Below are 21,214 nucleotides of genomic sequence, written 5' to 3'. Positions count from 1 at the left end.
CAGCTACAAATGCTCCCACTGTCAGACAGAACCAGGCTGTCCCTTTCACATTGCTTGCAAAACCTCTGCTTGCTCTCAGCTTCTCAAGCCTGAAAACAGACCTGAATTCTTCCCTGAAACTCAGCTATCAAAGCCAGCTCATGACATAGCACAGCTGGGATTTGAGTGTCTGAAAATTCACCTTCTTCACCACTATGGAGAAAACATCTCCTTCCACCACGCATGGCCTGTGGAAACACTAAATCACCCCCAGTGAGTACCCAGGTACTGCAGGCTGGATTTGATCTGCTTTTTGGTTTCAGGATGTTTTGTGCTGGCTGGCACACTGCTGTGCACCCTGCAGGACTGTTCAGCATCACCTTCTGCACCAGCATCTCCACAGAGAACACAAACAAGACTTGTTCACACAATCACAGCATGATTGAGGTGGAAGGGACTATCAAAATTATCTAATTACACACACACATCTCACCAGGGATAGGGACACTTTTCACTAGACCAGCTTGCTCACAGCCCCATCCAGCTTTGAACAGCTCCCAGAGAGGGGGCATCTTTCAGCTCTTTTTGGTAAAATGCTGATAAATCAGCACTTTTGTCCTCTGAAGGGTGGTTATTCCCCCTTCCAGCAGCCACCTGGAGCTTGGGAAGTGTGAATGAGTATGGACAGTGCTGACCCCTTCATCAAACCCAACATGACACCCCCCCTTGCAGTCATCCTCACCTTGTGACTGTCACAGACATCTTTTATGAAAAATCCTTTCCTTAGGATTTTTCTTCCTGAGAAGCTGAGAGGCCTCAGGAACAAAATGTAAACAATGGTTATCTGCTGCTGTGGAATGCAACAGGTGCATCTGTGATTGGTCTCATGTGGTTGTTTCTAATTAATGGCCAATCACAGTCAGCTGGCTCAGACAGAGAGTCCGAGCCACAAACCTTTGTTATCATTCTTTCCTATTGTATTGTTAGCTAGCCTTCAGATGAAATTTTTTCTTCAATTCTTTTAGTATAGTTTCAATATAATACATATCATAAAATAATAAATCAAGCCTTCTGAAACATGGAGTCAGATCCTCATCTCTTCCCTCAACCCCAGACCCCTGTGAACACTGTCACAGTGACACTCTCGCTGTTGTCCCCTGGCAGGAGGATTACAACCAGCTGAGACCCCTGTCCTACCCCAACACAGACGTGTTCCTGATCTGCTTCTCCGTGGTGAATCCTGCCTCCTACCACAACGTGCAGGAGGAGTGGGTGCCTGAGCTGAAAGTCTGCATGCCCAACGTGCCTTATGTCCTCATAGGAACACAGGTAAAGCCTCTCCTGAGCATCTGGAAAGGTTTCCTTTTGAACTCGTAGGAAATTCAGCCAGATTTTCCCATTAGAGGAAATTTCAGGGACTAGGAAAGGAATCCAATGTGCAGGTGTCCAGACTGGCTGGCAAAGCTCATCCCATATTTTTATTCAAATGTATATTAATGTGTCATAAATACCTAGAGGGAGAAAAGTTTTCATACAGATCTCTGATGAGGAGGCCAAAAAAGACCATCAAAGTTTGTGGCTAGAAGCTGAAGCTAAACTTCAAACTAAATTTTAAGAATGGGAGTAACCAGCCCGATGACATGGGAAGGAAGTAGCCTCCCTTCATGCTTTTGTATCAACATTACAACTGGTGACTCACCATCCTGCTTGTGTTACAGTGATTGTCAGACTGAACAATCAAACCCCTTTATTTTGGCCTTAAAATCTATTAATCTGTCAATCAAATAAAAATGCCTTAAATATGGGTTTGTTACCAAGACACAGAGTGGATAGAGACTGTGAGGGAAGGGATACAACCGTGTGGAAAATGTCAGAGCACTGGACAGTAAGCTAAGTCAAATAGAGAAACAGATCAAATGCTGGTCAAAACCAAAGTCTTCATGCCACAGGAAAGGCAAATAATTCAAACACTGTCTTTGTTTTTTACATTGGAATAATCTAAAATACCCATTTAGAAATAAAAGCATTATCCTTTGGATCACACAGTCTGAAAATGGGCAGTTTTTAAATGCCAAAATACTTCACTTTGATGTTTTCCGTGGAAACAAAGGATTTTGTTTCAAGCCAGAGTGAACAGTGTCAGTCTGGCCTGTCAGGGTGGGGTTTGGGTGATGCAGTGCAGGGTTGCAGCAGCTTCCCCCCACCAGTGGGGTTCTTTCCCGTACCACACCCATCTGAGCTGTGGCCCAACAACCTGCAAAGGAGAGCTAATTCATGGTAAACTGAAACAAAAATAAAAGGTAAGTAAATGTGCAATTTATTTCTAAGTATCACCTGAGTTGAGGAGTGATACAGCTGCCCTGATGTGGGTCTGTAAAGCCATGAGTATCTGCCTGAAGAATCACAGCCCAAATTTTGTGTATTTTGCCTTAGATTGACCTCCGTGATGATCCCAAAACTTTGGCACGGCTGCTTTACATGAAGGAGAAACCCCTCACCTATGAGCACGGAGTGAAGCTGGCAAAGGAGGTAAAACAGCTTCTTCTGATGCCAATGAGGCTGACTGATCCCAGCTTTCCTCTGGGTTTCTTTCCTCAAGGCTCCCCCAAGGCCCCTTGGCCCCAGACAGAGATTGGAGCCTCTGTTCAAACAGGCTGGACCCAGGCACACCTTGTGACCCCTGAGCTTGCACTTCTGCTGTAGTGTCAGCTGGAACACAGAATATCCTGAGTGGGAAGGGACCCAAAAGGGTCAATGAGTCCAGCTCCTGGGCATGCACATGACAACCCCAAAAATCCCACCATGTGTCAAAGAGAATGGTCCAAACACTTCTGATCTCTGGCAGGTGCCATGACCAATGTCTAAGAAAATCTTGGTTCCTCAAGGTTCCATGTGAGGAACACAGGGCAGCAGGTGGCAAATGGGCATCAAAACAGATTTTACAACTTGTTTTATCTAAGTCAAGTGCTTCTTGCTCAGGGTTCTGCCAGGAGATGCATGTGGCAAACGCCTCTCTGCAGTCAAGCCACCTCCTGTCAAACTCCTCCCTTTCCCTTACAAAAGCACAGACAGCTGGATTCCCACGTATCCATGGCACTGCAGGCAGCAGAGAAGGTGCTCCCAAAGTTTCTGTAGGACTGTACATTTCTCCTGGAAATGCAGGGGGTCAGAATCACTCCCCAAGCTCTGGGGTGCAGGATTCTGGATCCTGGCCTTGTCCATTTATATGCTGCAGGTGCTATTATTGTCCCTGGCCCTCAAAATCAAAGCATCCATGAGCAGAACAAGCTGAATAAGCCACAAGGTTGCTGAATAAGCTGAGGCTGCATTCCCAGGCCTCTGTGGGTGTTTGTGTCTTGCCAGCACACCCTGGAGACTCCTGTCTCAAAATGATGCTTCCCCATTCCCAGAAACAAACTGGAAGCCCTCCCCAGGTAGCAGCTCCCTGGGACAGGAGGAGGCAGGACACAAGAGTGACAGTTCAGGGGAGAAGAGCCAAGTGTGTGAGGGGTTCAACTCCAACCCAGCATTTCCTCAGAAGCCTTCCCAGCTGCACAGGCAGGAGGCCAAGCTCCTGGTCCAGCCCTCAAACATGGGTGCAGCCCCTCTCTCTGGAGGGTTGTGCAGGGAATTCCTGCAGGAATTCACTCCCATGTGGTGAGATACTCATGTTGATGCTGATTCCTCAGGATGACCACATGAGCTTGTCCCTTCACCCCAGATACAGTCAGATACAAACAGAGAAATGGTCTCACTCCTTTCTAAATGCAGGAAGATGCTGGAACAGCATCACTCTGTGTCTCCCAACAGTGGTTACTGACTCTTATTTTCCCTCCTCTCTTTCAGATCGGAGCCCAGTGCTATCTGGAGTGCTCAGCACTCACCCAGAAAGGCCTTAAGACTGTCTTTGACGAGGCAATCATGACCATTTTCCACCCCAAGAAGAAGAAGAAGCGCTGTGCAAAGTGCCACAGGTGCTGCACCCTTGTGTGACGTCCCCTGGGAGGCAGAGCCAGCTGAGTTCAGTGAAACCAAGCAGGTTAGAAAGGCAATGAAGGTCACACACAACTGAAACGGAGAGCATGACCAGAAAAAGGTCCTTCTTACCCAAATATAGGAGCTCTCCATGCTGTGACACCTCCAAGCTGTATCACCCTTGGCCAACTCCTGTCTCTGTGCTTTCCTAACCCTCCAGAGCTGTTTGGCAGCCTGGTCCCACTGCTGCAGACTGCACCAACAGAAACCAGGATGCCCGCTTGGCTCCCCACCTTAGGAATAAGGTGAAGGTGGCTTGTGACAAAACAAAGAGCTAAAGACAGCAAAAGAAACAGGAGAAACTTCTTTTGTGGCCTTAAATAAGAATTGATCTAAATTAGGAATTTGCAGTCCTTAGGAATTGAATCTGAATTGACTGAAAGCACATGGAGATCTGTAGAAATCTAATATGTAAGATATACACTATAGTTAGGATGTACTTTAAAATTGCTTTTCTTTTATAAGACTTGCTAGTTCAGGAGATACTTTAGTTTGTTCAAACCACGTGGAAACAAAGGTGGAGTGATTCCAGTTTATTTTCACTTAATGGTGAAACTTCACAGCATCAGGATGTTGCTGCACCCAAGCTATCAAAATGGATCAACATTTACCTCCAGACTCAAGGAATGTTCTTAAAACTGAAAAAAAATGCAAATAACTGTATTTTTTACAGAAGAATGTCAGGCTGAGCCATGTTTCCTTAAGCTGGGAAAGGAAGTACAGAGTTGTAGCATTAATGTACTGAAACAAAGAAATTCTGCCACCAAAGAATGTTGCCTTAAACATGAAATAGCAGCATGGAACAATCTCTCTTCCAACTGAGAACAAGAATGAGACACATTGCCATGGCAACTGAGAATTTACCTTACAGATCAGCTGGATTTCTACGTCTCACCCAACAGCCAAGAATAGGAAAAAAAAAAATGAATAAAGCCAAAGGTCATACTGACTTTAAGTGCTTTGAGGTGATCCAATTGCCTTAAAATTATCCTTTTTTTATGAAGTATTTCTGTAAAAAACCTCATCAAAGTGGAGTTGTGAACTTGTTGACTTTTTGTAGCCTCCCTCCTCCCATTCATTTCTTCTCTGTCTGCTCCCATTTCTCCATCTCCACAGAGAGTTCTGTTCCACAGTGTGGCTGCAGTCCTCAGGAGGGGACTTTTCCACAAGTGGCAGCTACAGATACCAGCATGGAGATGGAAAACCCAGCCCATGGTGAAGGGAAGCTCTTGTGACCTCCCCTTGCTGCTGGGAAATTGTGCCTTGTGCCTAAAGGCTCTCCCAGGACCCTGCAGCTTTGCACATCGCAGCACACAGACACTCAGAGGTGAACTCAAGGGTGTCTTGTTACCTGCAGCTGCCTCTGGGTACCCTGGCAGTGCCACAAGTCTGCCTTGTCATGGATTTCGTCCCCCAAGCAGGAAATCCCAGCACCAGCACGCACAGATTTGAAGATGTAACTCCTTGCAGAAGCTGTGTCTGTATGCAGCATGTCCAGGAGTGCCAGGAGGGAGCAAGTGACAGCAGTGGGACAAATGTCCCAGCCCAGGGACATGAGCCCTGCTCCCCTCTGCTCCCCATTCCAGAGAATGGCAGCCCTCTCCCCTTGGGGAGCACGGTGTCCTGGCTGAGAACACTCCTGCCACCAAACAAAGCAGGGAACTCCAGAGCTGGTGCTGGCCACAGTGACTGCAGCAGGACATGGGAACAGCACCCAGGGCATGTGGAAGGGGCCAAGGCTGGTGCAGTGCCCAGTCCTGCATCAGGACCAGGCTCATGGATCTGAGCTCCTCCCTCAGCACTAATTCCATGTCATACAATTGTAGGATGCTTTGGGTTGGAAGGGACCTCAAAGATCATCTAATTCCAACCCCAGTTTACCATGGACAGCTACAGAAACCAGCTCTGACACCCCTAAACATTTCCAGGAAGAAATCAACAGTTCTCTCTGACCAAAGCCATCAGACTCGAGGCAAATGCTTTGCTCTTTTTTTACCCAGTGGCTTCCACTCACCACCCCTTTCCCCTTGCACACAAACATGGATCAAAACACAGTTGAGCCATACCTGAGACAGACAAGTTCCCCTCATTGCTGGTGACTTTTTTGTGCATATTTTCTGTTTGGTTTTAATACTTCAGAGGCCCTGGCTGCTAATTCCCAGCTCATGCCATGCCACAGAGTTTGTGTCCATCCCCAGGCAGAGCAGTGAGTGTTCACCTCAACAGGACACTGTCTATCAGCTGAACTATAATGTGTAAAAATATATTAGAGTATGAGGAGAACTAGGCATGGATTAAATAAATTAATATTTAGGCTTACAACATGACTAGAATTCCACTGAAACAACAACAACAAAAAGGCCTTGAACAGATTTCAAGGAAATTATATCTGCACTGTGCTGCCTTTCACTTCAGTGGAAATTAATTAGGATGATTGGTTTAGCTCATGTAGGTTGCTGGAGAGTGATGTATGAGTCTCTGGTGGAAGAAGGTGAAGTCTGGTTTAGCTGAAGCACAATGCAAGGGCTCAGGTTGGAGCTGCCTGGTTTTCTTAGAGCTTCAAAAAATGTGGAAATAGAGGAAATAGAAAATCCAGAGTGACAGCTGAGCTCATCCTAACATAACAAGCACACTGGAAAAGTGAAATGGAGCATCCCAGCATGCAGCAGGGAATGCCACAAATAATTAAATTGGGGTTTTTGCCTGCCACTGAGTGCCAGGGGCGATTGTTAATCTTAATAGAATGGCATGGGATCAGCAGTAAAATCAAAAATCAAGTGAGAAGTTGCAGCATTGATGTACCTGCAGTGGTTTGAGGGAAATAACCTACAAAACATATGGTGATGGAGAAGCTGAAATGCTGCTGCCCTAATGTGTTAAACTGCAGCAACCCGAACAAATCCTTGCATGGAGGAAGCAGATAGAAAAGTGTTAATATACATACAAAAAATGTTAAGGCTAAGCAGGGGTTTCTTTGCACTTACAAAATGGAGCATGTCAAGCTTGTGAGACAGTAAAATTTCAAGTTTTGCAAACTGATTTTGACCAAAATTTGAATTCTGGGAGCTGCAAAAGAGGGACAGTGGTTACAATCCACTGAGAAATGGCCTCTGCACTCCATTTATTTTCTTTTTTCTTCTAGCAAAAATAAATGTTTTTTGAAAAGCCATGTTTAATGCAGGTCCCATAAACATTTTTGTGTTAGGTTATGAACACACACCTGTCCATGAAATGTGGCAATTTCTCCAGGATCTGCCCTGTTACACTATTTTTTTGGGGAAGGCACGGACAGCACAGGCCAAGAGGCTTTAGAGAGGGATTGCAGGCAGATGTAAGGAGAGTCATTGACTATCTGGCAAGTCATACCTAATGCCTTTTTTAAAAGCAGCAGATGGTGTGTGAAAGGCAGTAAAGCTTATTTTCAGAAAAACCACAACAGCAGACATAGTGCAAGTGCAGGCATAAGGCCACAGATATAAACTTCAAGTTATTTTTCAAGCACCATTAGTAATAAGGAAAGAAAATCAATAAAGGACTGCCAGGTGAAAGGGGATGGGTTTACTCACTGTGAGATGAGCTAGAAATCAGATCCCAATTTCACCTTAAAAGGAACACTGTTAAGGAGAGTCATAAAGGTTAGAAACCATCCCTGGAACTTATTTGACAACGTCCCCTAAATGCAGCTGATGTCAAAGCCTTTCCTGACAGAGCTGTCTTTGCTAATAGCCTGCTGTCATTTCAAAAGCACTCACAACTTACAGGAAACTTGCTGGATCCTGTAAAACTCATCTCCTTTGGCCTCTGCTGAAACCTTCCTGTTCTACCCAGAGTTCTTAACCTGAAGCTGCTGTTTCAAACCCAAAGTATTTTCATGCAAACCCCTGCAAGGAGAGATTAGAGGTATTTGAGAGAGATCTCAATTCATCAGAGAGTTGTTATCACATGAAAACCTCCTACATATACCTCTGCCCTTCAGAGCCCTGTGAAAACACCAACGACAAATGGGACAGTCCTGCCACTTCCAGCATGACTTGAAGGAGGTCCCAAAAACTCACAAAGTTTGTCCTGTGCCTCCCAGAGCTCTGAAAAGTTGGGGAGAAGGCAGAAACAAGCCTCTAACCCCACTCAGGTCCATTCTCATTTGTTCAACAGGATATATGCCCTGTGTAGGTACAGAATTCACCCCAAGTCCAGTATGACAATCAAAACAATAATTTCAGCAGCTGACATTGACATTTGTCACCTTTTTTCTCTTTTGAAGCACTCAAAGCATTCAAAATAGACACAGAATTAAATATAGCACTGCATCTTAATATGAAATAAAGTTATTCCAAGTGCTTTTATTAAAGGGAGAGATTTTGGCAGTCCTCCTCCTACTGAAGAGAATCTCTCTTCACAAGGAGCTGTCTCCAAGTTTTTCATGTCTCATTCAATCCCACTGGCACTGCTCAGGTCATGAGGGAGGCTCATTGGTGATCTGTCCTTGCAGTTTAATTGCCAGAAAATCTCTGCCAGCTGCTCTAGTGGTGGTGGCCTGTACTCTTTTGAATCCCTGCAGGAATGGTGACCCAATCACTTCCCTGGGCAGCCTATCTCTCCCTTTAATTCATGTAGGAAAGATGCCCATCTGCTTTTATACCTTGCTCTGAGCCTTTGACCTTTTCCTGTACCTTTTTTCCCCAAGTGACACAGCAAATACCTCTTGACTCACCACACAGAAACCTCATCTGGATTAAAAATAATTTGCAGTGGCATCAATCTGTCTCAGGCCAGGATTGTCTAAAAGCACATTTGTCTTCTCCCACAAAGAAATCTACATGCTCATGTTGGCCCAGGGACCATTTGTTAAACAAAGAGGGAAAATGCAGGAATGTGGCTGCACATGCCTTTCTCCATGGATTTTCTTTTTCCCTGAGGAGGACCTGTGATGTTGTTTTATCCTACATTAAAAAAGGAAAATCTGGAAATAACAGAACATTTTGTTGGTTCACAACTCTATAGGAGTGGAGGAGCATCTGCTGTGACAGGAGGTGAGCATGGAGTGACCTACGTCAGATAACTTCTAGTCACATTTGAGCTCTTTGCAAAAATTAAGACAAATTTCCACTATGAATGTTTATTTTCCTCCTCTTGAATAAAGACCATCTGAAAGCAGGAAAAAGCCTCCCACTGATTTCGGTAGTGGCTTGTGATCTCAGCTGTCTTCACCTATCAAAACAAAACAGGAATAGAAATATTTTTGCATCAAAAAGTCAGGAAAAAATCACCAAGTCATGAATGCAACAGAATGCAACAGAAACTTCTGCTTCGGGGGAGAGCTGCAAAATCAGGGCCCAGGGCCACAATTAGTCAGTTTGATCCTAAACCTTGAATTTCATTTTAAGACGTTAAGGGCATGCCCATAACTAGAACAGCAACAACAAAAAAATCTTCAAATTCTCTTTGTTTCAGTTAAAGCTTTCAGAAACATGGGAATAAAAATCTGTTCTCTTGGGCAGTTCCAGGAGCCACACCACAACAGCAAAAAGAGTCAGAAGCTCATTGTAAGGAGGAAAATTACTTCAGAAACCAAGAGCAACAAGCAAAAACTCATGTGAATTGCTGTCAATGGTGAAAAATCTCTTCAGCTTTGAAAATATGGATCCCCATCCCTTTTCAGATTGTGCAGACCATAATGCAGTGTTTGGCTGCTTCTAACTATAATAGTAGGGTGGAATTTTCAAAGATGCTCTATGTTGGCTTCATTTCAATTCTCATGAAGGCAATGGAAAATTTCAATGGGGTTTTCCACATGACTAATGTGGGAAATGTTTGAGAATCTTTATGTTTCCTCCTTTTCTGACCTTTTATTTTGGCTGACCAAGCCTTGAGCACACAGATACACTGAGCCAGGTCCAAGAATCCTCTATACCTTCTGGCTGCTGGTTAAGGACTCCTGAAAGGAGTTGGGGCATCCAAAGACTTTGCTGATGTCACCTTTGGAGGCTGGAGCTGAAACACCTCAGTTCAACCACTATTGAGCTGAAGATGAAAGTTGCATTTTAATAACAGTGTAATATTCAAGACATATGGTTATCTTTGCTTAAAGACCCTAAACTCATTGCTGTCACTTAATTTCATCTCATGCCACTCAGGACACCAGGTTTGATGTGGTTTTGGTGAAGATCAGTTTGAGCTCTCACTGATACCAACTCTGGTGAATTTTGACTTTGATTGGATGTTAATGAATTCAGAGTAAACAGCTGTCACCAGTCTACAGTTTTCAGATCTTCCGATACAACTTTTTTTTTTTTTAATTGATAACATGTAGAAAAATTTGTCTTGTGTCTGTCAAAGTAGTTTGTGGGTTAATCATGTCCAGAGTGTGGCTATCCTGTTGTCCCTCTCTGCATTTTTTCCCTAAATAGGCAGCTGCTCTAACTGCATCACAGACCTGGCAGGCACTGAGCTGCCCTGTCAGCATGGAGATAATGAGCCAAAACTCCCCCAAGTCTGTAAATATTAATTCACTGATAAGCAATAACAAAAATTTACATGAGAGGGGAAAGACAATGGCAAAGTCTTCTTCACTCATGAGCAGAAGTGACCCAAGCCCAAGGTGCCAGGTGGGAAATGCAACATGGTGTGGTGGCAATGATGCCCCAAAAAACATGGACTGAGGCTCGTGAATGGGCTGGGAGGTGCCTCTGTGGAGTCACACCTGGGGCTCAGCAGCACCTTGAGACTGGGAGGACTTCAAAGAAGGCTGCAGAGAGGAGCAGGGAGATGGAGTGTGAGGACAACTGAATCCAGCTTAATGTGTCATGATGTTGATGCACTTCTACAAAACCAAGAATTTCACTGCACAGAGATTCTCTGCTCCCCCAAGAACACAAAGACAAGGACATTTCATTCCTTTATTTTCATGCTTAATAGTTATACTTAAAATTAGTCCTTAAGAAATATTTAAAACTAACAGTTCAACAAGTTATTCTGATTGAATTTGTTAAGCAGATGCAATGACCTCAACACAAATCAGAACCTAACTCATCACCAGTCAGGTCTCAGCTGGTCAGGAGAAAGAGTCACTTACTTGATGTGAGCAACCGAATTTTTCTCTCTTAAAAGTTGCTGTGTGCAATATTGCTGGAATATGGGGCTGGTGAAACCAAAGGATGGGCACTAAAGCAGTATGTCTGACTTTTGAGTGGTATGCATTTTTTCCAAAGATTAACCAAATCTTCAGAATTCAAAGCAAAACAATTTCAAACCAAGGAAATTCAGTTTTTAAGCAAATGTGTTCTGCATAGTTTAAAAATCATGTAAACACTATTAATTTCCTATTTACAGCACATAATTCTGTACTCTTTTGTTTATCATCTTTTAAACATGTAATTACTGTATATTGTAATGCACATTAATATCGTTTATTGTACATAGTTTATTTTAACAAAATAAATGTATTTCAAAGTATTTTGACAGCATCCTTTTGGGGAGGTGTGCTGCTGTGTTTATTTTCCCAGATGCTCATCACATGCACCTTGCAGGACTTTTCAGGTAGGAAAAACACCTACAAACATATTGGCAAGGAAAATGATGAGCTGTGCACCCTGTGGTTCAGCAGCCAGGGCAGGGAGGGTCAGGACGGAAAGTGAAAAGCTTATGGTGATGAAGAATTTACAGGAGGAATGACAGCCCTGCTGGTGTGGAAATAAGAATATGACTGGCTCCAGTCTTCCAGTGCAGAGATGTGGATTTAAAAAAAAAAAAAAAATTAATTACCAAAAAAAAATTTTTAAGTGCCTTTGTTACCCAGATGTTCATTAAAATTCATTTCAAGACCAGAAGCAATCTCATTGACCAGCTGGTCTGGTCTTCAAGTTAAGCCTAGAAATCCCACCATTCCTGAGCAACATCCCTCATCTTGGTTGGACCAAAGCAAGTTTCACCAGAGGAAGGCTCTTTTCATCTTCCTGCATCTTGTGAACCTCAGCAAGTTAAACTAGCCCTGCCTGCAGCACTTGCAGAGAAAAGACAAAGGATATCAAGGTTTATTCTGTGAATGGATACATCCTCAGAGGAGCCAGGACAATCCAAGAGGGCACAGCATACACCTGGAACATATTTTATTCACTTCCCCAGAGGAAGGTGGCATTACTCACCAGACTTTCCATGGCCTGATTTTATCTGGGAAGAAGTGGCACACAGGACCCACATGTCCGGGATTAACAGCAGTGTGCCAAAGGAATCTCCCAGAGCAGAAAATTCCTAAATTGCTGCCAGATAAGGCTGGGTGGATGTAGCCAAGGGAATAATGGAGCCATTAATTTCTACAATAAACCTAATAATTTCTATTTATCCTGCAGGCACTGAGTGCACTGCAGGGTACAGTTGTGCCTGGGCACAAGGGGCCTCACAGCCTGTACACTGCAGAACACACTGTAGAGAGGAAAAAATCATCTGTAGCATCATTGCCAGTGTCCAAAAGGGAAACTGAGGCACAAAGAAATCCACTGCTTTTCGTGGGAGAGAGAATACCTGAGGTGTCATGGCCTTTGTAACAAACACTCCTTGCAAACACATACCAAAGACAGACAAGCTGTTCAACTACTTTGGACAGGTTGGGTGGTGACACCTAAATCCATGGCTTTAAAGAGCATTAAAATGCTCCCAAGGAGGTGACATTTGCCTGGGAAGAAGCTTCTCATGCTCTGAAATATGTGGGCTGTGTTTGCTGCCTACAAATTCTGGGCAGTATGTACCATCCCAGCTACAGCATTAAGGATGTAAAAACTAAAGGTCTGGTCACAGGTTGTGACAGGACAAGGAGTAATGATTTTAAACAAAGAGAGGGTTGATTTATACAAGTTTTTTACAGAGAGGATGGTGAAACACTAGCTAGAGAGGTGGTGGATGCCCCATCCCTGGAAACATTCCAGATGAGGTTGGACTTTGACGAATCTGGTCTAGTGGAAGATGTTCCTGCTCTTTGCAGGCAGGCTGGACTAGAAACAACTCAAACTATTCTGTGATTTTAAGTATAAAACTTGATATAATTTAACATAATTAAGGCCTACTGGTGTAATAACTTCTGGGGGTAAAGTTCCACATTTGCAATCTAGTGTTGATTGGATTTCTGTCACTCAGGGCATCACACAGCATCTCTTTTTCTCTCCTCCTTGGAAGATCACCATAAAGCAGCATTTTGCTGATTTGGTTTCATCAGTACATCCTTCCCACCTCCCCCTTCTGTTCCCCAGGCTGGCTGCATCAGTCAAAATCCTTTTCCCACCCTGTAGAGTTTTGTTCTGATCACTTGCTGAGGTTTCTACTGTCTCACCGTGTCTGGGTTCAGCCCTGATTTCCTGCTGGCTGCAAAGGAAGGAAGTTTGCCACTTTCTAACCCTGCCTCTAATCCTGAGACTGCAGCACAGCCAGACTCCATCAGAGAAATTCAGTGAAGGAAATGACTTCACACCAAGGAGATGTTTTGCAGGTGTTCACAGCTCTGGCAAAGAGTTTGTAGGAGCTTATAGATATTCTACGTGAGAAATCTCTACACACGGAAAAGGAGGGACACATTGCTTGAAATTGCTTTCATACTGCAGTTTTGATGTTTATTAAGGACACAAGACAATTTGCAGATTTCCCATAATAACTGTAATGCCAATTGACAATATCAGAGGGATCGTGATGTGCAATTTGAAACAAAACATGAGGATTTTTTAAAGGGTAGTTAAACTCTCCATCAGCAAAAAAACTGCTCCTGATGCTGTTGGACAAAGCAGCCTCTATTCAGAATTACAGAATGGGTGATCTTCCTACTCAGTCATAGTACAGCTTTTACAGATAAAAAATATTACATTAACCAATAAATTAGGGGTTAAATTAAATCTGTCTCAGTGTGGACAGGACACCTGGGGTAGTTTCAAGCATGCATCCCTGTAAATGAAGGTGACTGCATCCGGGAGACAAGGCACTGAGTGGGGGGAGACAGGTGCAGGTATTGCTCTGAGCAGCAATTCTCTCCTAATGGCTATCTGAGAAGGTGTCTTTGTTTTGTGAGCTCCTTTGGGCCTCTCCCACTTGGCAAATCTTCCTTCGTTCGCTAATTTCCCATTTTGCTCAGGGGAGAAATGAGCAATGAATGTGAGTGTGTCCTCCTGCAGGTGGGAACCAGGGAACAAAGGCACTTGTGTGGCTGTGGTCACAGGGGGCTCCTGTGGCAGCTCCCAGGTGTCCCCAGAGTGGGTCTGGGGAGGTGTGAAGTGTCCTGTGGAACATCTGCTCTCTTTCCTGTGCTGGACATGTCTCACCCACCATTTTGGACACTGCACAGCTTTCCTGCAGGCACATCTGGCTGTCCCCCAGGTGTGTGTGCACCCTCAGAGGAGCAGGTCTCAGGGAGCTGTGGGAACACCCTTCCTTAGCTCCCTCTTTCCCACCACCTCAGCCAGGGGCTCGCAGAAACCAAACCATGATCGTTGCATTTTGGCTTGGTCGCTCTGACTCTGGAAACTGTCAGGAGAGATGCCTTGGGCTCTGCAGAGTCTCACTGATTCCATGTGAAGCCATTTCCCCTCCAAATCCCTGGACAAAAGCAGATGGTTCTGCACATAATGTGAATCTCTCTGTTTTTTTCTTTTTTTCAGGAATTGTCCCTTGTGAGGCAATTTTTTTTTTTTTCAACAAAATAGCTCCAATAAAGCAAAGCACTGAAATACATGCTTAACTGTAAAAGTCCACTGATATTAAGCAAAACACTTAATCATGAGCTTAAGTCCTTGGCTGAGTCAGGGCTGAGTATGCATTCTCCCTAATTTCAAGGTAGTGATCTGAATACTTATTTCCATTTCATTGGCCTTGAGACCTTTTTGTTTGACTGTTACTCCTGAATGACTGCAGGGTAAGATTAACTAATGGGGCTGGGAGGGGGATGTGATGGAAGTGTTGGTAACTGCATTTATGCTACTGGGAAGAAGCTAAACCCCAGATGAATCAGGCTGTTGTGGAGGAGGCAATGTTTTTGTGGAGTATTTCCACACCCCAGTGACTGTTCAGTCCATGTGCAGGGAGAAAGGTCACACAGAGGGAAGGGAAACTGCAACATTTCTTTTTATGGGATTTGCTTTAGGAAGGCTGTGGGTTTCTACAGCAATAATGCTTTGAGAAGCATAAGGAGAGTGTGACAGTGCTCACAGGGGTCTCAGGTTGAGGGAAGAGACGTAGATCTGAGTCCATGTTTCAGAAGGCTTGATTTATTATTTTATGATATATATTACATTAAAACTATACTAAAAGAATTGAAGAAAAGGTTTCATCTCAGAAGGCTGGCTAAGAATAGAATAGAAAGGAATGAATAACAAAGGCAGCTGTCCCAGACTCTGTCTGAGCCAGCTGACTGTGATTGGCCATTAATTAGAAACAACCACATGAGACCAATCACAGATCCACCTGTTGCATTCCACAGCAGCAGATAATCAATGTTTACATTTGTTCCTGAGGCCTCTCAGCTTCTCAGGAGGAAAAAATCCTAAGGAAAGGATTTTCATAAAAAGATGTCTGCGATAAGGAGAGGAGATTAAGCCTCCTCTGCCCAGAAAAATCAGCGAGCAGCAGCATTTCAGGGAGAGATCAAATTCTGGGCTGATTTACACCCTCCAGGATGCTGGAGGCACCACGGGTGTGAAGCTGGGGCAGAATTCATCCCCTCCTTGCCCAGGCTGGGAGGGGAGGTCAGTAGGTCTCACACTCGGTGGTGGCAGTGGAGCAGATGTCACAGTCACAGCGGATGGCCACTGGGTAGGTGTAGAAGGGATCCACGTCGGGGGCACACCTGGGCAGCTTCACTGTCACCATCCTGGTCTCGTTGTAGGTGCAGATCCTGTGGTGGGACTCGATGTAAGGAGGCTCCAGGATTGGTTTCTGCAGGGGAGAAATGCTGGCCTCAGGCAAAAAGCAAGACAAACATCTGGAGCCCCAGTTTCCTCAAGCGGATTTTGTGTGAATAGAGGAGCTACTGGATCAGGTGGAAGGGGCCATGGAATAAATTTTAGGCTGCATCCTTCAACGCTTGCCTCTTGGAGCCCTGCCATGGAGGGGAGTGGGTGCATGTATGTGTTTCAGTTTGCTTAAAGCATAAAGCTCCAATTAAAACCTGCTTGAAGGAAGACAAAAGATTATCCCAAAAGTGGTTTTTAGCAGAGTATGAGTGTTTCGACCAAATGCTGCCAAAAGCAGCTGCCTTCTTCCAAATGCATTGATTTTCCATTAAACACATTCTGCTGGAAGCCCTTCACGTGTACAAGCTGCCTAAGAGCAGTAGTGCATCCAGGTGCCAAGGGCTAGGTTTTTTCTCAGCCAGACCAGTCCTCGCTGTCAGGCTGCACTTCCACAAATCCCAATGGCTGTACACTGTGGGGAAAGTTCTTGGCACAGCAGCAAGCAGAGAAGTCTGCAACTCCTCTGGAGAAAATCAGCTTGGCCAGAGACCTCAGCCATCAGAAGATGATGGGAGCCTGAAGGCCTTGGAACCCACCCTGCCACGTGATGTCACAGTGGCATTGATTTTGCTGAAAAATCAGTTTCTCCTTAACAGGGGCACCCATTTTCCAAAGACTCCAGGAATGGGCAGCACACACAGGAATGGGAGCCCACTGCCTAATACCTCCCAGCCAGGACATATTTTAATTTCTTTCTTTGCCTCTGTGCTGTGCAAAGAGCCTTCCCTGGGAACCAAGAAGTGGGAGAGAGAACAAATACAACATTTCAGCAAGAAGATGTGCAGAAACCTTCCCTCTTACAAAGGCACATCCAAACACATTGTGGTGCCTTCTGGAAACTGTTGAATCCGCAGCCAGGCGTATTCAGCAGGAGAGGCTACAAGGTCTTAGCTTGGGAACAGGGGGAAGCAGGAGTCAAAAGATCCCTCCCAGGCACCTTATGGAATCCGCCTTTTCCCTCATCCCAAAACGTTAAGAAGAAGGGGAGTCAGGGTTTAGCACACAGAGCCTGCTCCATCTCTGGTCACTTATGTAGAGTCCTTGTCTTCATGTGGACAAAATCCCTCTGAGTCACTCAAGGTTTTCTGAATAAATTAAACTGGGATTGGCCCCTTGAGCTCTCCAGTTGCTGAATGGCAAAGACACTCAGAAACATGCTCTCTGACACATGTGTGGATGAACTTATGCTCCTTCTTTCTCCCTCTGTACACCCCTAAAATTTAAGCATTTCATATTTATACAGGGCTGTGACTTAAAACGGGACCAAATTAGAAACAGACATTATGTTTGGGATTTGCATTTTGGAACAAAATATATTACCCATTAATTGGGGCCTCCATCCTAATCTCCAAGGAATACTTTTTTTTTTCAAGCAAAGTAATAAAGTCTCCCTCTCCTTAAGTGTTCAAGCTGTAAGAGGCTTTCAGACTGCACAGTAAGAGCATTACATAAGTGCTTCATTAATATCATCACATGGCTTCCATTGCCCTGTGGGGCAGGGGCAGGAGGGAGGGGACAGCCAACAACAAACGCTGCCAGGGGGTCATGGGCACTGGGGCTGGGTGTCTTTAGAGGGATTTTTTGGGGGGCAGGCATCAGCCAGGGGTGTCGCTGGGTCACAGCCTCACCTCCCAGGTCTCGCAGCGGCCCCAGCAGGCGTCGGTGGTGACCCGGAGGCCGCGGCAGCCGCGTTTCCTGGCCATGAAGGTGAACTCCCTCACGGCGCAGCCCACGAACGTCCGCAGGTCCAGCGCCGAGGCCGCGGCGGCGGCGGGGCCGGGCGGCAGCAGCACCAGGAGAGCTCCGGAGATCAGCCAGGGCAGCTTCATGCTGAGGGCACAGGGGACAGGAGGGCAGGGCTGGGAGAGCCAGCAGAGCCCGGCAGCGAGAAGGGCGAGTGGATGGGCTCGGATGAGGCAGGGGTAGCCCTTCCTCCCTTCAAACCTCATCCTCACTCGGCCTGGGAGAAGAGGGGCCAGGGAAGGAATGAGGGGTCGCTACTCCCAGAAGTGGAAAATCTCAGTAAAAAGGTCTGTCACAGAATGCAGCCGAGCAGTGGGAGTTTGCCTGGAAGACATAAAGTCACCAGCTCATGCTTCAGCCCCTCTCCATACTCTCACACGCCCAATCTCCATATTACACATTTGTTTTGCAGTGTATGCCTTTCTACCACACTGCTTGGACCGTCCTGAACTCACACAAAGCCAAGATCTGCACAGCTGGGAGCCAAGCATCCCTGAATTTGTGCTACAATCTCAGCATCTCCCAGAAGTATTACTGGAGAGTAATTGAGTAAAAATAAAGGAGAGTAAAAATCCTGGAGTATTACCAGCACCCAGTGCACTGGACTGGTGCCATTCCCCTCCCAGGGCTGCAGCCAGAGGGATTTGGCTGAACCTTCAGCACAGCTCACACCCAGCCCAGGCTGCCAAGGCAGTGACCAGAGCTGGGCAGACAGGGGAACATGGCCAAGGTGACCACAGGAACCCTCAGTTCCTCACACCGGAGCAGCCCAGCGCCCACCAAGATCCTCTGATATCTGTTGACCTTCTGTCTCAGCAAAGAAAGCAAGCAACTTCTCTGGAACACCTCCTATGTCAAAAAAAGAGTGCTGGAAAGTAGCACTAAGCCATTTTACAATTCACGTACTTGCATTTAAACACATCTGTCTTAGAAATCCCAGATTTGACACTGAATTTTGAGAAAGTCACCTACTTCATGGGGCACAGAGTGCTTTGTGCTGGGGTCTGTCCTCAGCTCGACAGACCAAAATTAAGTGAGCTGGGACTGCCATTTGCCTGGCTGATGCTTGTTTCTAGGAGTTTCTAGGCTCCTCTTAAGCAAAATTATTTAAATTTGCTAAATCAGAGCTTTATATCAGGACATGATGTTTGCATCATATATGTCAGCATGTATACACTAGAGTCTTACATGTGATTAAAGGGAGTATAATTATATATAACCTTCAACAGGGTAAAAAAATCCTAAAACTCCTTATTTTTAAAAAAAATATATGTAAAGCAAAATAGACAAACTTCAGAACAAATCAAACATTTATCCTTTGCCACTTTAGCAAATCCTGCTGCTTTATTCATGAGCCAGAGCCATGACAGGGAGCAAACACAGACATGCACTCACCTAACTCGTTGGAGTCAGAATTCCTTTTGCAGTTTTAAATTGCAGATGGTGTTTCAGGATGTCAGAGTGAGCAGCAGGAGACCGGCACTGCAATCTCTGTCAGCTTTGTGACCAGCAGATCTCCCCAGCAGCTGCTACTGGGATGTCTAATTGCTCAAATTTATAGAAAGGGTCTTGTCAATCAAGGCAGATCCTTACTTGAACCACCCAAGGCATCAAAGCCATTGTCTGTAAAGTAAGGCTCCCCTTTCCAGCAGTGATTAGCTTCAAGGGAATTGTTGTTTTTGCAGGTTATTGTTTCATAACCTGATCAAAAAAGGAGTGTCTTGGTGAGTGAAATTATGAGCATGCACTGGGGCAAAATGGATCTTCTTTTCCATAATGGAATATCAACACCTTTGTGAAGGAATTGGAAGCTGGCTCTGAAATTATCATTACCTCTAATTTACAAGCCCTAAGTAAACATCCTCAAGGGAGACTTGTCAGATACTTGTACAAAAACTTGCCTGGATTTTTGTCAACTGCAGAAGATCTTTTTTACTTGAGTTCTGTGTAAGGTAGGGGGTAAAGGATGGGGGAAGGAGATGTGAACTTACAAGGAAAGAAAGTGTTCTCTTGGCAAGGCAGGCAGCTCAAACACAGGTGAGCTCCACTGTGAAAGGAAATTCAGAAATCATTGTCCACTACCTTCACTGTGCAAACCCAATTCTCAGCTGTCCACAGGACAGGGAGCAGTGGAGGAAATTGGTTCTGTGAAAAACTTGCTGGTCAGTGAGTTCATAAAAGAAGAGTGGGAGAAAGAAGTGAAGCCACAAGCTCACACAGTGGCCTGGAGATAGTCACCTCCCTTCCTTTCCACCATGGATGGACAGTGACTTCCCAGCTCCAGGACCCAGAACAATCCAGAAATACAAGGCAAGTGTCAGGGATTATGGACCCCTCAGGATGATGCTGTCAGAGGCAGCCACAGCAAGACAACCCAGCCATGAGAACAGAAAACACAGGGGAAACCTTGATTCAAATAAAATCCATGCTACATTGTCTTAGAGGTAAAAACAAAATAAGTAGAAATCAAAAAAAAGAGTAGAGGAAAAAAACCACAACAACCAAGCAAAACAGCATCTGTTGATGTCCAGAACATGCATCTTATCAAATATGAAGCAGTGATTACTATGAGCCTGTTAATTTACCTTACAAATATCCCATACATACATCTGATGGATTGCATTTCAGCTTTCTGTATCATGAGCTATGGAAAACACAAACTGCCATTGAGGAAATGAGATATTGAACCGTTCAGGACCCAACAAGGTACACCACAATGGCGCTCTCCCCTTTTCAGGGCAAATAACCCATGGCTCGAGGTCCTTGTTTCTCTGTCAGGGTCAGCAGCCCACATTTGGTGCAGCAGCAGAGCTCCCTCATGTTCTCAGAGCCCTGGGAACCCCAGAGCACTTGCTGGGTTCCATTATTCAGCTTGGAGCAGCCACACAGGCTGGAATGCAAAAGGCTGGTTATTTACTCTCAAGGTCTACCTTTTCTGTCTAAATTAGGAAACAGTGATTGGAACAAGGGAAAGAGGGAAGGGACTGTCTGAAAAACAGAAAAGCAGCAGGCATTTTGTGCTGTTGCCATATTGCCATCATGACATGGGAAACAACTGCTTCAAACAATGCACTTAACAGACACCAAAAGAATAAAAAAAAAGAAGGAACAGAATTTTTAATAATAAATTTGGAAAGTTAGGAGGGAGAGGTTGTTTAAAATCCATCCCAGTATTCTCCCTCATTATTGTTCCCAGTCTCACTGGCAGTAAATGACTCCTGGTTCAAGTGAAGGGTGATCAGGTGAGATGTTGGAGGTGGAATGTTGAATGGAGGTGTTGTAAATGTCTCCATCAGATCACCAGACAATGTCCCAGACACCTTTTTTCCCCATTGAAACCAAGAGGGAAAAGCAGAAATTCAAAGACAAGTGAAATCACAGGGAAGTCAAGAGGATCAGCCAAAGTCTTGTCACTGGTCTAAAATGATCACTTTCCACTAAAATAACCCTGAAACCACTTTTCTGTAATTTTCACT

At 44.9% G+C, this 21,214-nt stretch overlaps 2 protein-coding genes across 2 annotated transcripts in view; one reads left to right on the top strand and one right to left on the bottom strand.

Annotated features, from left to right (window-relative positions):
- RHOJ (ras homolog family member J) overlaps window positions 1–11,477 on the top strand; it is a 62,249-nt gene extending 50,772 nt beyond the window's left edge. The window contains exons 3-5 of the mRNA XM_026796211.2: window positions 1,144–1,308; window positions 2,413–2,508; window positions 3,826–11,477. Coding sequence (XP_026652012.1) covers window positions 1,144–1,308; window positions 2,413–2,508; window positions 3,826–3,972 — 408 coding nt within the window. The 3' untranslated portion in view covers window positions 3,973–11,477. The remainder of the gene's footprint in view (window positions 1–1,143; window positions 1,309–2,412; window positions 2,509–3,825) is intronic.
- Window positions 11,478–15,313: 3,836 nt separating this feature from the next.
- Window positions 15,314–19,324, bottom strand: GPHB5 (glycoprotein hormone subunit beta 5). Its single transcript, XM_005491641.2, has 3 exons — window positions 19,134–19,324; window positions 17,624–17,825; window positions 15,314–15,918 (listed from the first exon to the last, which is right to left on the bottom strand). Exons 2-3 carry the CDS (start codon window positions 17,822–17,824, stop codon window positions 15,730–15,732), a joined length of 390 nt encoding a protein of 129 aa, XP_005491698.2. The 5' UTR covers window position 17,825; window positions 19,134–19,324; the 3' UTR covers window positions 15,314–15,729.
- Window positions 19,325–21,214: the final 1,890 nt, after the last annotated feature.

The sequence above is a fragment of the Zonotrichia albicollis genome, chromosome 6, assembly GCF_047830755.1.
Source record: "Zonotrichia albicollis isolate bZonAlb1 chromosome 6, bZonAlb1.hap1, whole genome shotgun sequence".
In the NCBI taxonomy this organism is placed as follows: Eukaryota; Metazoa; Chordata; class Aves; order Passeriformes; family Passerellidae; genus Zonotrichia; species Zonotrichia albicollis.
This window is presented reverse-complemented; position numbering and strand designations above follow the sequence as displayed.

Bases quoted from the DNA above. Each gene is read 5' to 3' on its own strand.
- GPHB5 (XM_005491641.2), bottom strand. From the start codon at position 17,824: ATGAAGCTGCCCTGGCTGATCTCCGGAGCTCTCCTGGTGCTGCTGCCG. The intron at 15,919-17,623 runs GTGAGGCTGTGA...TCTCCCCTGCAG, and splicing joins GCCGCTGCGAGACCTGGGAG to AAACCAATCCTGGAGCCTCC.